We start from the raw sequence: 14,839 nt of genomic DNA on the forward strand, positions 1-14,839 counted from the left end.
GCATTACGATCAGTTGGTCAATTTTTCACCTCATATCGAACGGTGGGATTGTGGGACTAATTGTTCTTCGGCCAATTTACTGGCAGGGGTGGAGGCTGTTTTGGAAACATTCGGTTTCGAGCTGTCAAAACATGTGGAGATTTATGAGGGTTGCGATGTCGGGTCTTTAGGGGGTGGATATCAGAAGAAGGAATAAAACGGAATCGGCACATGTTTTTTTTTCATTCTTTATTATTTCTTTATAGGTTTACCTGAGTTTGTTTTGACGTTTTGCCGGCAGTTTTTGAAAAATGAATCGAGGCTAGGATGGGTACTTGTTCAAGATATTTCTTCTTTATTTCTTTATTTATTTCTTTATTCATCTGACTTTTTACTGTCTTAATGAAATATTAAATATGTGATGGGGAAAAGCCAGACAAGGGAAGGCATAAAAACCCCACATCTTTTACATGACTTACAAACAATATATATATAAACAAACAGTACATTTTGAACACAACATATAAGCCACTTAATGTAAAAAAAATTAACAGTGAGCATCAACTGTAGTCAAGTCATAAAAAAAACAAAATAACTGAGTGGAAACTGAGCCCTTGTCCATGGCAGTCCTCGTTGTCAGTGGTATCTATTCAGTCCCTGGAGTCGGTGGTTAAATGCAGACGCAGTAGAGACAAAATCAAAATAGACGAATAATTCATTGAAGCTAGCGGACATGGAGCGCGCTGGGTCATGTAGTCCGTATAGAGTGTTCCGGGGCTCAAGCAACAGAAAATTCCGTTGGCGAAGCAATCGTTCAGGGGCGTAAATGTTGAGTTGCCCTAGCAATTCAGGTGCGTTAATTTCACCGTTTAAAATTTTTGCGATAAACATAGCTTGAGCAATGCTCCTTCTCTGCTGTAATGTCTGCAATCCCAGTAATCTGCATCGATCTTCGTATCGGGGAAGGTTCATAGGATCCCGCCACGGAAGACGACGAAGGGCATGTCTGACAAATTTCCGTTGGATTGATTCGATCCTAGCAGTCCACGTTGATTGATATGGGCACCATACTTGAGAGTTAGATTCCAAAATCGATCTCACCAAAGTGCAGTATAGAGATCGGAGGAAAAGTGGGTCATTAAATTCTCGGGATATTTTAAACATAAATCCCAGCTGCCGGTTGGCTCTAGAAATCATGTCGTTGTAGTGCAATCTGAAGGTAAATGATGAGTCTAGGATGACGCCAAGATCACGAACTTTAGGAACACGATCGAGAGACTGTCCGTCAATTGAATAACCAAATGTTTTCGGATTGAGCTTGCGGTGATACGTAATAACATTACATTTGTGAATGCTTAGCGTTAGCATGTTCCGTGTACACCATTCGGTGAAATGATCCAGCAGCTGTTGTAGAGCGTGGCAGTCCTCAAAGCTTCGGATGACCATGTAAATTTTGACGTCATCAGCGTAGAACAATCGGCAGCCAGGTGGTAGTACGATAGAAAGCTCGTTAATGAAAATTGAGAATAGCAAGGGGCCCAGATTGCTCCCTTGTGGCACGCCTGACAGGTTCGAAAATTGTTCTGATCTTTTCGATCCAATGTTAACGGTGAGCATACGATTCGTTAGGTATGATTCGAACCAGCTGACAAGATCCGCTGAGACACCGATTCGTCCTAATCGTTCCAGTAGTATTCCGTGGTCAACTCTATCAAATGCTGATTTCAAGTCTGTGTAGACGGTGTCGACTTGAACACCAGCATCAATGTTGCTTATGCAAAACGAGGCGAACTGAGCCAGGTTCGTGGTAGTCGATCTTTTGGGGTAGAATCCATGTTGATCGGTGGAAATGTAGTTCTTGCAAGAGTCAAAAAGCAAGTCGTTCAATAAAATTTCGAAAACTTTGGAACACGCACAAAGCGAAGTTATGCCTCTGTAGTTTTCGATGTTCTGTCGATCACCTTTTTTGAACACAGGAAACATGATTGACGTCTTCCAACAGGTGGGAAAGCAACGTTGTCTTAATGAGAGATTGAAGGGTGCAGTGAGTGGACGAATCAACTCCTCGCCACATTTTTTAAGGATGAAGGAGGGAATGCCATCGGGACTAGACATTGAACACTTCAATTTGTTTATGGCGAATTTCACTTGGTCCGGTGAGACCGCGAGGTTTCTCAGATGACACACATCTCTAGGTGTATCTCTACAAGCGTCTATAATACGGCATCCCGACAAAGTCGAATCATTGAACGCACTCCTGAAGTGAGTTGCGAAAAGGTTACATTTTGTTGCGGTGGAATTGGCTACTTCACTGCCCAGAAACATCTCCGCGGGTAGTCCATTGTTATCCTTCCGTTTTGAATTCACGAATTTCCAAAAATTTCGGGGATGTCTACGTAAATCTTCTTGAGTTCTTATGCAGTAGCGTTTGTATAAATAGCGGTTGAACGTTCGATAACTGTTACTAGTCCGTGCGAAACATTGCTTGGTGAATACACAGCGGGACTGGCAATAGTCTCGAAGTGCCTTTGATCTTAGTCGTTTCAAACGTCTCAGGTGTGCGTTTCCCCAGGGTGGCTTGGGGGATGGTCTACGCAATGGGATAAAATCAACCATGTAACCTTTAAGCAAACTTGTAAAGCAGTCAACTGCAACGTGTATGTCATCTGCGGATTCTAGGAAATGCCAATCAGTTTGGCGTAGGGCTTCTAGTAATCCTTCAGAATTGGCTCGGTGAAAGTCAAGTCCAGGCTCATCCGGAATGTTTATAAGTACGATGGACTGTGAGAGACTAATCGTTACCTCCAAAGCAGGATGGTCGGCGTCAAGAGCGGAAAGCGGTTCTGCAGCTTCTTCGAGATGACATTGAGAGAGCGTAGTTTCATTCACCAGAGCAAAATCCAAAATTCGTTCATTTCGATTAGTAATATAATTGATTTGAGACAATCCATGTAAGCTGAAGCCGTCTAGTAGCGAAGCACAAGCAACAGAAATGCTAGATAGTAAGCCATCAACGGAAGGGCGATCGTTGGTTGAAGTGTTCCAGACAAGTCCCGAATGGTTGTAGTCACCAGGCAAAATGGCAAGATCGGTAGATCGGCGGGAATATATCGCTTCAATTGATTCAATATGATTTCTAATGCTTACAAAATCATTTTTGCGGTCAGGTGGGAGATAAATAGCACCGACACTAATAAGGCAGTGTTGCAGTTTCACCTTAACCCAAATCTGTTCTAGTGTATCATTTACAGGTGTGGGATCGATGCGACCATTGAGATTATTTGAAGTGGCAATCAACACTCCACCACCGTGTGATTTGCGACTGTTAACATGGTTGCGATCAGTTCTATGAACTGTGTAGAGGTCTCCGAAAAGTTGCGATGAAAATATTTTATCGTCGAGCCAAGTTTCCGTGAACACAATTATGTCATAATGGCAGGATGAAACCGCCAAAAAAACGTCGTCAATTTTTGTGCGCATTCCCCGAACATTCTGGTAATAAACTGTTAATTCGCCAGAATCGATCAGTGGTGATGGTGACGATGCAGGTTTGATGATTGGTGCAGCGGAATCCAAGGAGACATCAGGGTTCGGTACGATATCTACCCCATCGTTGAAATAAGCGACACTGTCAATGAGACCAGTATCAGGGATCGAAAAAACGGTACTGTAGTCGTACATGCCTGAGGTAGCAAGTTGGAAGACTCCCTCGCCAGTTCCGGACACAGGAACGGAATGTCTTGGATGGCAGGAAAAGTCAGCGGAGCGACGAGAGCGGTGCTCGACTGTGCCGGGTGGCGTGGGAGCTTCCATTATGCTGTTTTGCGTACATTCCGTTGGAAGTAACCATAGACGACCAGATGAACGACGACTATATGACATTGTCATTCTTGGTGACGAGATGTGACTAGAAACGTGACGAAGGGTAGGTAGGAATTTGATTTTTGAAGGGTTGTACTCGCCTGTGCTAATGTGCTGGAAGACCCCATTCCCATGTCTAAACACAGGTCCGGGACGACTGCTGGCCGATGACTGGTGGGACACGACTGTGATAGGGGGATAGGGGCCTTCCGAACGGCTTAAACTGGTGCGTCCCGGGCTGGAGGAATCAAATTCAAATCCAAAATAGGCACGATTGGAGGGGATATAGTCTCTGGTGGTAGCAACGGTGTAGTAGGCTTTTTGAACTTCGGTGGAGCTCGAAATTTTTGTACGGCATAATCTTCGAATTCCCGAAAAAGCAACCCTTCAGGCCATGTTGATGGATCTAGTGCTTTTTCCCTCAATGATTGGTCGAGCCCAATTTTGAAGGATAAGAAAGTGAGGGAATCCAACTCTCTACCTTTTGGGATGAGCTTCGCCACAGAAATATCATCCTTAATCCCGAGATTGGCTTTGACCATGGCAGATACCGATTCCGTGGTGACGTCAGGACGAATTCTTGATAAATACAGCCAGAACCTCCGATCGGTATCATAGCTACAAATAGGCACTGAAACAACATTTGCCATCGGCTTTTTGCTCCCTACTTGGCAACTCTCAGCACGCATAGTGGGTTCGATCTCACGAGGTCGTTTTGCAGCTCTGCGCTGTTCAAGCGCTGGCCAGCGTACGCTTGTAGCGGGTGAAAAATGGTCTACAGGTTTAGAGTGCATTTGCTTTATTTCGGTGCGTAGCTCAGAGATCGCCGTCGTAAGCGTGCGGAGAGGAGATGTTTCATCGGCCTGACGTGAGATAACACGAAAATGCGAGTTTTCGAATAGCTCTGCGCATTGGTCACACATCCAGAAAAGATTGTTTCTGTTGGATGTAAAGTACGACTGCAGCGCGCGAGATACACCAGAACATGCATTCATATGAAAAGCTGCATCACAATAGCCGCGGCAGACGACGTAATCGATGCCCGTAATTGCATTGCAGCACTTTGCGCAGTTTTTCGTCATGATGATGCGCCTTTGGGTAGGCAATACGATACAAGGGCAAGTCGGTTGGATGCAAGAAGACGATGTAGCGTGCAATTGAAGAAGTTTTTAAGTGCTTCTCTATTAGCCGTGGAGAGCAGTACGGCTTTGTTGTTTTGCGTCAAAAAGGCACAACACTCGCGAACCGTAATATTAGCCACGACAAAAAAAATCGGTATACAAACGAACAGATTCCACAACAGTACACTAATAAACAATGATAACACGAAAACAAGATTAAAGGCTTTAAAAAACATGATAAACAACGGAAAAAAACACGACATAAAATTTCACTTGTACACAAAAAGAAGTGTTGCAAGAGATATACTAGATCGTAGCAGTGAATAATTGTTAGCATTTGAAGGTATCCAATATTATATATGCTTTCAGCCTCACACACTTCTATTGCATGCTTTCGTGAACCATTATGCAAACTAACCAATACCAATTAAATTGATAATTTCGTTGGAATGTCATCTATTTTGAGATAAAAAATAAAAAAGGGTCTGATATTTTGCGATAGGGAGCAAAACTAACACCTTTTTACGAAAATCGAAGAAACAACTTCATCGGTTTGGCATGGAATGGCTGAACAAAAGGTCTTTGAAAATCGAACCGTTTTGAGTTGTAGTGATGAACAGATAGAATCGGGGTCCCATCCGGCCAACGCTCAGTGAAATCTGTGGTAGAGTGATTCCATTTGAATTGAATTCGGTTGATTTGAATCAAATTTTGCAGATGCATACTTTGTTATAAAACAAACCGTACATTGGTTTTTCAAAAGTTCATTTTGATTAGAAAATAATGAAATAAATTCAAGTAAAAGTAACATGAATCGTTAAAGATATTTCCTGAAATTATTCAATTTTAAGTGTTCACTAATTTGTCAACAAATTTCGAGTGCATTTGACGCAATAAAAATTGTGTATCGAGCTCCCAACCGTTCTCCTCTGCACACCTGATGACCATATCAAAACTATTCAACGCAAACTCTTCTGATACATAAGAGCACTCATCATCCCCTCCAAAACTCACAGACTGTGATGTAACATCCACTGTTGGCTGAGTAGAGTCTTTTCCAGCATAATAGTTGTCCTAATCTTGAGTAAGGTTAAGAATGCCTGCAAAGATTTGAACTCGTCAATGATATCTGTTGTTTCAATCCCCTCCGCAACATTCATCAGCTTTTCTCTTAGCAAAGATAGTGGTAAATCATCCTCGTCCTCGATTTCATTAGGATTGTAGTGCAAGGTCCACGACTTTTTTATCTGCGGAAACTAATTCCCATGCTTGAGCCACCTAATACATTGCATCCTTGATATTTATTTTCTTAACGATTTTTTCAAATTCCCATTCCCGTGCTTGTACCTCGCGCATCATAAGGTTTTTGTACCGAGTCTTAATCATTTGTATGATCTTTTGATCCATGGGTTGGATCACTGCAGTAGTGTTAGGTGATAAGTACGTAGCATAAATCGATCCATCTTCAGTTTTCAACTCATCTCTCCTGAAGCTGCTGTTATTGGAAACCCTGATGCTTTAAGGAAGCTGGAGACTTGGGGTACAGATTGGCCGAAAGCTCCATTCTTTGAATAGGGATTTAATCATCCGAACGTTTTTGGATGCCCTGTAGTAAATATTCTTGCAGTTATTTGACGTTTTTCAGCGCCCAAAACCAGCGCCCAAAACAACCCACTTTCGTCCGCATTAAAAATCTGACATGGAGACAAATTTTTATTGCGAATTTCGGTAGCGAAGTAAGATGGTCAATGATGGTCACATTGCTAGACAACTTTTCACCATTGAGTTTCAGCAAAAGAATACCTTGTCTTTTAATGATTTTTTCATAGTAACAACGGCTACCGAACAAAAATGTTTCAATTTGATTGAAGAATTCTTTTGCCTGCATTTGTAGCATTTCTTGACTAACTGGGATGTGCAGCTACCGTTTCTGCAAAAACCAAATGAAGAGAGCTTCATCCACTTTCGGGTGTCGAGGTTCCTTGAAGCGCTTGCGTTTAGCTGTAAGTGATCCGTGATATGTACCCCAAGAAAGTATATTTTCATTATACGACTGACTGAGAGTTCCTTGCCGTTCTCTGAACTTCGTTAAATTTGCTGTTCTTGGCATATTTAATGCCATAAATTGTGGAAGAAGAATCTCTGTACTCTGTACTTTTTAATTATGTCGCTCACTTGCACACCTTTCTCAAGCTCTTGAATAATTTTAACCTTATCTGACAATAGTAAACAAGCACGCCTTTGCTTTTTACCTCCTTACGTGGTGATTTTCTATGTTCTAGAGAATGTCCTCTTCCTGATACTCACAAAAGAAGAAGAATGTTCAGATAAACTCACAATGACAAATAGAACAGTATGTGCAGAACTTCTTGACTGTTAAGAACTGCTTGCAGTGATACTGTAGAGCTTCAATCAGATAAATGCTCAGGGTAACCATCGTAATCTGGATACTGTTAGTATTGTATATTTCCTGGACAATACTCTCGGACAGTATTCAACCGATCGGCGTCATTGTTCACGTTAGTAAAATGTCCATTCAGTACAAATTCAACCATGTATCGAAATGCGTCGAAAGTTTCCAGAACTAAATTAATTCAACTTTATTGAATTATTTCGTTATCCAGATTGGGATTCAAAATGGAAACTGGACGTGAAAAAAATATTTTAATAAGTTCAAATGTTCAAAAAAAGGTGTTATTTCTTTCCGCTTCAACAAGGGCAGTACATGTTTTGTAAATATGGAACATAATATTCTTGGGTTATATTGACAAAACATTGAGGAAAAAAAATCAGTGCTACCCAATTTTACGGTACCTATTTGTTTGGAAACTTACTAGAAAAATTTGTTCGAAATAATTTATACTCGAAAAACAATTTCTGTATTATTTATTTTCAATCCTAAAACATTTCAAGATGTTACGTTTGTATCGAGGTTGCCTTATATTGAGGTATGACTGTATTAGCAAAATTTTGCCGCACACCTTGTTGACTGCTAATTATGCTTTTTCATTAAGTTGAGTCTGAAAACAATCATAGCAAACATTTCAAAAATTTTCAAAAGTCCAACTATTTGAAAAAAAAAATTTTTTTTGTCCATTATTTTTCCAGTTTGGTGCACTGTACAATAAACTTCATTTGCTTCTTCTAATCAAAAACATTTTATTTGAAAAAATAGAGTTTAAAGTTTATTTTTGAAGCAAAATAAAAATTAAACTTTTTTTTAGCAGTGCATACTTTCTCTACATAGCCCTCTTTATTACCCTAAAACATTTTGAAAATGTTAAAGCTATCTTTGCTTAGGGCTTTCTCAAAAGTAAGGCTAGAGTCGAAATGGAAAACCGATGCTTGAAATTATTCTTTTTAGTCATAACGAATGTGTCTGCAAAATTTTAGCTGATTCAAAAAATACAAAAATAAATTCTATAAAAACATTGTTATTTGCGGTGGAACAGCTCGGTTATATAACAATAATTGAACTTCAACGGAGTGATTAGAATTACATTTTCATAGATAATGATATTCATGATTTAATCGAATGTCAACTTTACCGTTACGAGCTGCTGAGCTGAACAAGGACACTGCATCCAGATTGCAAATGAAAAAAATGTGCATATCATTACAACCGATGTTTTGGTATCCATTTAAGATCTCTAGGAAACATCATCAGTGTTCCATGATTCCACCAAAAGTATAGTTGATTCAATCCCGCTCATTTTAGATCCCTCCTAATTTCATCGGACATTCCCATGACGTTCAACGCCACAAACGACCTCTTTTCTCTCCCGGTGCACAAACGCCTCGCTCAACTACGCCATCATCATCAACATCTTTTTCGGCTTACTTTCGCCATTCCGTTGTTCCTCATATCTTATATCAAACCCACAAATGAGAGAATGACCAACGCATTATGGCTGGTGGGTTATTCATCCATTCGCGCTTCTTTTCTCTTTCCCGTTTCTAATTTACTTTTTATGATTCAGCTTAAAATCCTGCGCGCCTTCCCTCGGCCTGACCCCGCTGTTAGTTAAGTTATTCGCTTCCAATATGGCTGACATACCGTGTATAATTATTAGATTGAAATATTATCGGAGCAAAATTCACAGCGCGCCAGGTATAAAGGAATCGTAAAATGAATCTTGCGCCGGTGGAGGCGGTGAAGGTAAAGAAGGAACAGAAGAAAGAGATCAACGCAGCGATGGGCGTTGATACCTTCCTGCTTAGGTGCATAAATTGCTCCGCTGGCTCTCTTGGTTATTTTAGTTTTTATTACATTTCTAAGCCCCACTGTTTTTTCCTTCTTTTGAATAGGTTTTCTACCTTCGCGCCTCATTTGCTTAGAAACCGTGGGTAGCTCACTCAATGCAAAAAGCTACACACAGCCAAGCCGGAGCGAAAACATCATAATAAAGCCCCCGGTGCTTTCTCGCTATTTAATAAGTTTATCTTACTCGTAACATCTTTTAATTCTGTTTATATTTTCCACAACCAATCCGTTCCCATCTCGCCTTCCCGAGTGGACGATTCGTTCCAATCGAAGGCCCCAAAGGGTGGATAATGAATTTATAACGATTTTGAAGTTTTTTCCTCGATCCATTTCGCACGGCCGCGATTAATCGGGCACTGTTTTGAATCAATTAGAGTTCTTGTAAATCTCCCACATCGGATGCCTGTTTCCCCCGCAATCTCATCCATCATTCTAACATTAAGTGGGCTGAGGGTGCTTCGCGAAGCGTAACCAATTTGTCCGAATGTCAATCGGGATAGATCATATCGATCAAACTATTTGATGACCATCGCTAGTGGGCTAGCTCACCCCAACCCGGAGAAAGACCATGTAAATCACTACGTCATTGGCCGTCAATTTCCCTTCTTTTAACGTCCAAAGCCCACGAGATATGATTTATGGCCGACACACTTCGATCGGGCAAATTGCTGAAGCCAAAGTTCACACTCCACACATCAGCTCCAGAACAACGTCTGGAAACAGCTCACAGAGACTTAATGTCCTCATTAGTCAAATATTGATTGACATTTATTATCCGTTCCCGCTCGACCCGGGGGAAACAGGAAGATCGATCGTGATTAGGTCCGGACTGAATTGAACTTCGCGCCCGTTTCTATTTTTTGTTCAGATTATATAAATTTCTGTCGCTGTGTGCCTCCGGAGGCAATGGTGATTAATTTATATTGTTAATAATTGCCCGTTTATCTATACGATGGTTGGTAGTGGTTTTGAACGATTAGAGACGAGCAAGCACCTTGCGATGGGGTTAACATGAGTGGAAATGATCAATTGCAGATCTCATCATGGGGATAACAGTTGATCCAATAGCAATTCGCTTCTCTGTGTTGGTTACAAAAAATTAACACAAGAAAACTTTTGGATTTTCAATCGAAAGACGCAGCTAGACCTAGACGCAATTATCGAAGTGCATTGCTATAGTCAATTGCTTTGAACTAGGGGAAGTGTAGGCATAGTGGTCACCCTAAGGAATATGTCTGATTCCAGCGTCCACATACCGTTTCAATCTCCGTTTTTCAAAGAATATTGTAGCTCAACTTATTGTTGTTCAAGAAAACAAACAGCTTTTACTATAAAAATTTAAAATGGTACATTTTTCAACATAAAAAAAGGTAAAAATTCGAACTTTTTTGTTGGCGTTTACTTATTTAATTGAAAATTGTGCATTTTTCATCATTAAAAAAAAGTTGAAAATTCGAACTTTTTTGTTGGCGTGAAGGTAAAGTAGTCACTCGCATATATCATGCTAAATGGGATAAATGCATGCATTTTTTTCGTCCACATTTGTTTAAATCATTATAGGAGGTACATGTACGAGATAAGCTTGAGTCTCAATTTGAATTTTCACATACATACAAAAACGTAGTAACAACATCAAGCTCCATTTTAGCCAAGGAAAATTTGCTGCAATGGTACTTCTAGATGCCGAGAAATCCAACGATTCCATCTGGCAGGATGCAATTCTTCAGATGAAAGTGGCTGAATGTCCTCCGTACATACTTAAGCTTCTCAAATCTTTATTGAAATAACGACCAAGTAACTTCCAAGTCATCATCAACGGAAAACCCTAAGCCTGCCAGTCAAATCCGTTTGGCGTGTCTCAAGGATGTGTTCTGAAGCGTTATATGATATTTCCACTGCGGTTGGACTAATGGTGAATGGAGCTAATTATTTATTTATTTTTTATTTATTTATTTTATTTCATATTTATTCTTATTTTGCAACGTAAGACCAAGTCTTTTTTATGTTACATTGAGTTGTTCCTAGTAGAAAGTGCCATTTATCAATTTGGATTTACGAGTTTTAAGTTATACAAAATATTAAAAATTTCTTATCAAAAAATGCTCTTTACAATACACAAATATACTAACTTAACTGAAATACTCTTTACATCCTCGTTTGAAAGCTAAGAATGATTTTTGATTGGAAAGATATACAGGTAATGAATTCCAATGTACGACACCTCGAACAAAAAATGAGTTCCCGTACTTGGTTGTACGATACCGCGGTAATATGTATTTTTTGTAACGATTGCTCCTCATAATTTGTGCAAATAATTCGGTTGTTTTGTACTCGCGATGTTATGCAAAAGAAAGCAACAACGAAGTTTGCTGAAATGTATTAATCGACATCCAATAAGTATATGCTGCAGATGTGAAACGCTAGAATACCGACTTAAATTAAAAACGTAGCGTATACATGAGTTTAAGGCGACCTTTAATTTATTGAAGGTAGCCACATAAATAGAGTCAAGTAAAAAATCGCATGCTATAAAATACGGGAGAATTAAACTTTTAAATAGCATCAGTTTTGTAGCAGTGGATAAGAATGAAGAAGTTCTGGAAAGAGTTCGCAAACAGGCATATATTTTTCCACATTGTGACATTACATGATTGTCCCATTCGAAGTTTGATTCGATACGTATACCTAAACTGATTGCGCTGTCGACGAATTGAACAATCTCATTGTTCAACAACAAAACCGGTTTAAGTGAATCGTTTAAAGAACCACCAATAAAAATTGCATTTGTTTTATTAGCATTCAGTGCTAGTTTATTTTTGCACGCCCATTCATAAATTCTCACTATGTCTTCATTAATTTCCTGAGATATTTTAATTGCACATTTTCCTAAACAATTGTAATATATTTGCGCATCATCGGCGAAGAGGTGGATTTCGCAATTTTGAATTACACAAGGGAGGTCATTTATGTATAAGGAGAATAAAATGGGTCCTAATATTGAGCCCTGAGGAACTCCTGATGTTATGGAAAGAAATGACGAAAAAACTCCATTATTGAAAACCACCTGCGATCTTGAACACAGATACGATTTAATTAGGTTAACTGCATGATCTGAAAATGTGAAATTCGTTTTTAATTTTTAGCACAGTATTTCATGAGAAACGGTGTCAAACGCTTTGGAAAAATCTAAAAGAACTAGGACTACTGGCCTTCCGTTGTCAATCACGACTCCAATATCATCAAATACTTTGAGCATTGCTGTTTTTGTACTGTGTTTCGCTCGATAGCCGGACTGAAATGGACTTAACAGGTCATATCTTTTTATATAATTACTTATATTAATTTTGATTATTTTTTCGAACACCTTTGATAATGCACAAAGGATACTGATAGGTCTCAAGTTGTCCAATGAGCTCAAATGGGTTTTTTTCTTTATGGGTATAACTTTGGTTTTTTTCCAAGCATCTGGAAAAACGCTCGTAGTAACTATGTGGTTGAATAGGTGCGTTATTGGTTCAATTAATATCGGACAAATAACCTTCAAAAATTTTAATGGCAACATATCTAGCCCAAGAGCATTTGATTTGATTGCATTCATGGCATAAATAACGTCTTCTTGGTTGATACTATCAAAGTAAAAAGATTCACGCTCCACATACGTTGATTCATTAGAATTATGAATTATTGTGTGATTATCAGTAAAATTTCTGCAAAAAGAGTGATTGATTTCATCAGCAGTGAACTTAATGACAGTTTTTGTCTCCGGTGTTTTAATTCCTAGCTTCTTGACATTTTTCCATAATTCTTTTGTTTGCAAACTCGTGTTTAGCCTGGCTGAAAAATAGTTTCGTTTGGCAGATCGTATGAGCTCATTTACGTTGTTTCGTGCTCTTTTAAAATCAAGAAGAGCATTGGGGTTTTTAAGATGTTTCCATCTCTTATATAACAAATCACGATTAACAATTTCTCTACTTATGGTAGAATTGAACCAAGGATTGACCTTCTTCTTAGAGTAGATTGTACGAATAGGGACGAACATATCGTGTAAATCCGTTAACAAATTATTGAAAAACTCCAATTTTTGGTTGGAGTTATATGTGTTGTAAAAATAACTCCATTCTGCTGAGTGAAAAACATTTATCAATATGGCATTATATTCACGGAACTGAATGTTCCTTGGACATAAATTATGATTAAAATCAAGAGATGCAAATACAAGATCGTGGTTGGACAGCACAGGAACTTCTATCTGGTTGAATCTCAAAACTTTAGAAGCATCGTTGGTCAAAATCAAGTCCAACAGTGATGCACCGTTCCTATGAAAAAACGTTGGCTCGCTTCCCAAGCATTGTACCGAATGAGTAGATAGCACGTTACGTAACCTATCCGACTTCGGTGAGTTTACTAAGAGATTAGTGTTAAAATCACCAAGGAAATAAATAAAGTTGTATAAACTTCCATATGTCAATAACAAATGTTCAAGTGATTCATTGCATTCTATTTCTGGTGGGTTGTAAAGCGCAGTCAGTAGTATTTTTTCGTTTTCCAGAAGTACTTCAATTGTGATAAATTCAGTATTAGTCACTCTGAATTGATTATTGGACTTCATGATCAAATTGCAGGTTATACCATTTTTTATGTAAATTAATACACCACCTCCCAAACGACCTACTCTGTCATGTCGAACAATATTATATCCATCAATGGATATAATAGAATTGTCAATATTCTCATTCAACCACGTTTCACTAACACACAGTATATCAACATTACTTATTTTAACAATCAGACGCAATTCCTCAATCTTGCAAAGCGCACGAGCACAAATACTTTGACAATTCACACAGCATACAGAGAGCTTATTTTTAATTAACGCAGATTTCATCACAGTACCTGGAATGCACCAGTTTGTCGAGGTGTTAGAATTGGAATTATTAGCCATTGGATAAATAGAAGGACTTAGCTATCAAAGGAGGATAATAAAAGAGCATTTCGTAAAAATCTACATTCTTCATTATAACAAACATCCTAGAAAAAGCATCAACATCATATTTTTTTGGCACAAACAGAAACAAGAAATATATGGATCGCCGTATACAGGAACAGTCAACAGATCTCACACAGCAGCAGAATATCATTTGGCAGCAACAGCAGCAACGCGAACCGACTTTCAGGAGGGGAATCATGGAAGAGAGGGAAGGAAAGAAGGATAAACAATAATTCATTAGGAAGGGTTTCACGATAGATGAAAATCATCGTCCGTAGATATGACGATCTCTTTCTCATCGCCAGTTCTCTTCACAAATAGGATACCATTCCGTGTAAATACTCCTCGCAGCCTCCCATCCTTCTTCAGTTGTAGTGCCTTGGATCGTAGTTTTCTGACGTTGGGTCCCAAATTTTCGTTGATATATATTCGTTTGGCAACCGAAAAACCGATATCAGAGAGCGACAGTGAACGTGAGCGAAGATACCGAGAGTAGAAGTCGTTACGCTGGACAGTGATGGCAAATTGTATCAGGATCGTATACACGCTTCCAGCCGTTAGCATTCCCTTGAAGAGTCTACGGATATCGACGAGCGGATAATTTGTCTCAGTATAGCCGAACGTTTT

At 39.2% G+C, this 14,839-nt stretch overlaps 1 protein-coding gene across 1 annotated transcript; it reads right to left on the minus strand.

Moving 5' to 3' along the window:
• Window positions 1-4,058: 4,058 nt before the first annotated feature.
• LOC129773000 (uncharacterized) lies at window positions 4,059-4,922 on the minus strand. The gene has a single exon (XM_055776547.1). The coding sequence runs from the start codon at window positions 4,920-4,922 to the stop codon at window positions 4,059-4,061; it is 864 nt and encodes a 287-aa protein (XP_055632522.1).
• Window positions 4,923-14,839: the final 9,917 nt, after the last annotated feature.

This window comes from Toxorhynchites rutilus, chromosome 3, assembly GCF_029784135.1.
Source record: "Toxorhynchites rutilus septentrionalis strain SRP chromosome 3, ASM2978413v1, whole genome shotgun sequence".
NCBI classification, from domain to species: Eukaryota; Metazoa; Arthropoda; class Insecta; order Diptera; family Culicidae; genus Toxorhynchites; species Toxorhynchites rutilus.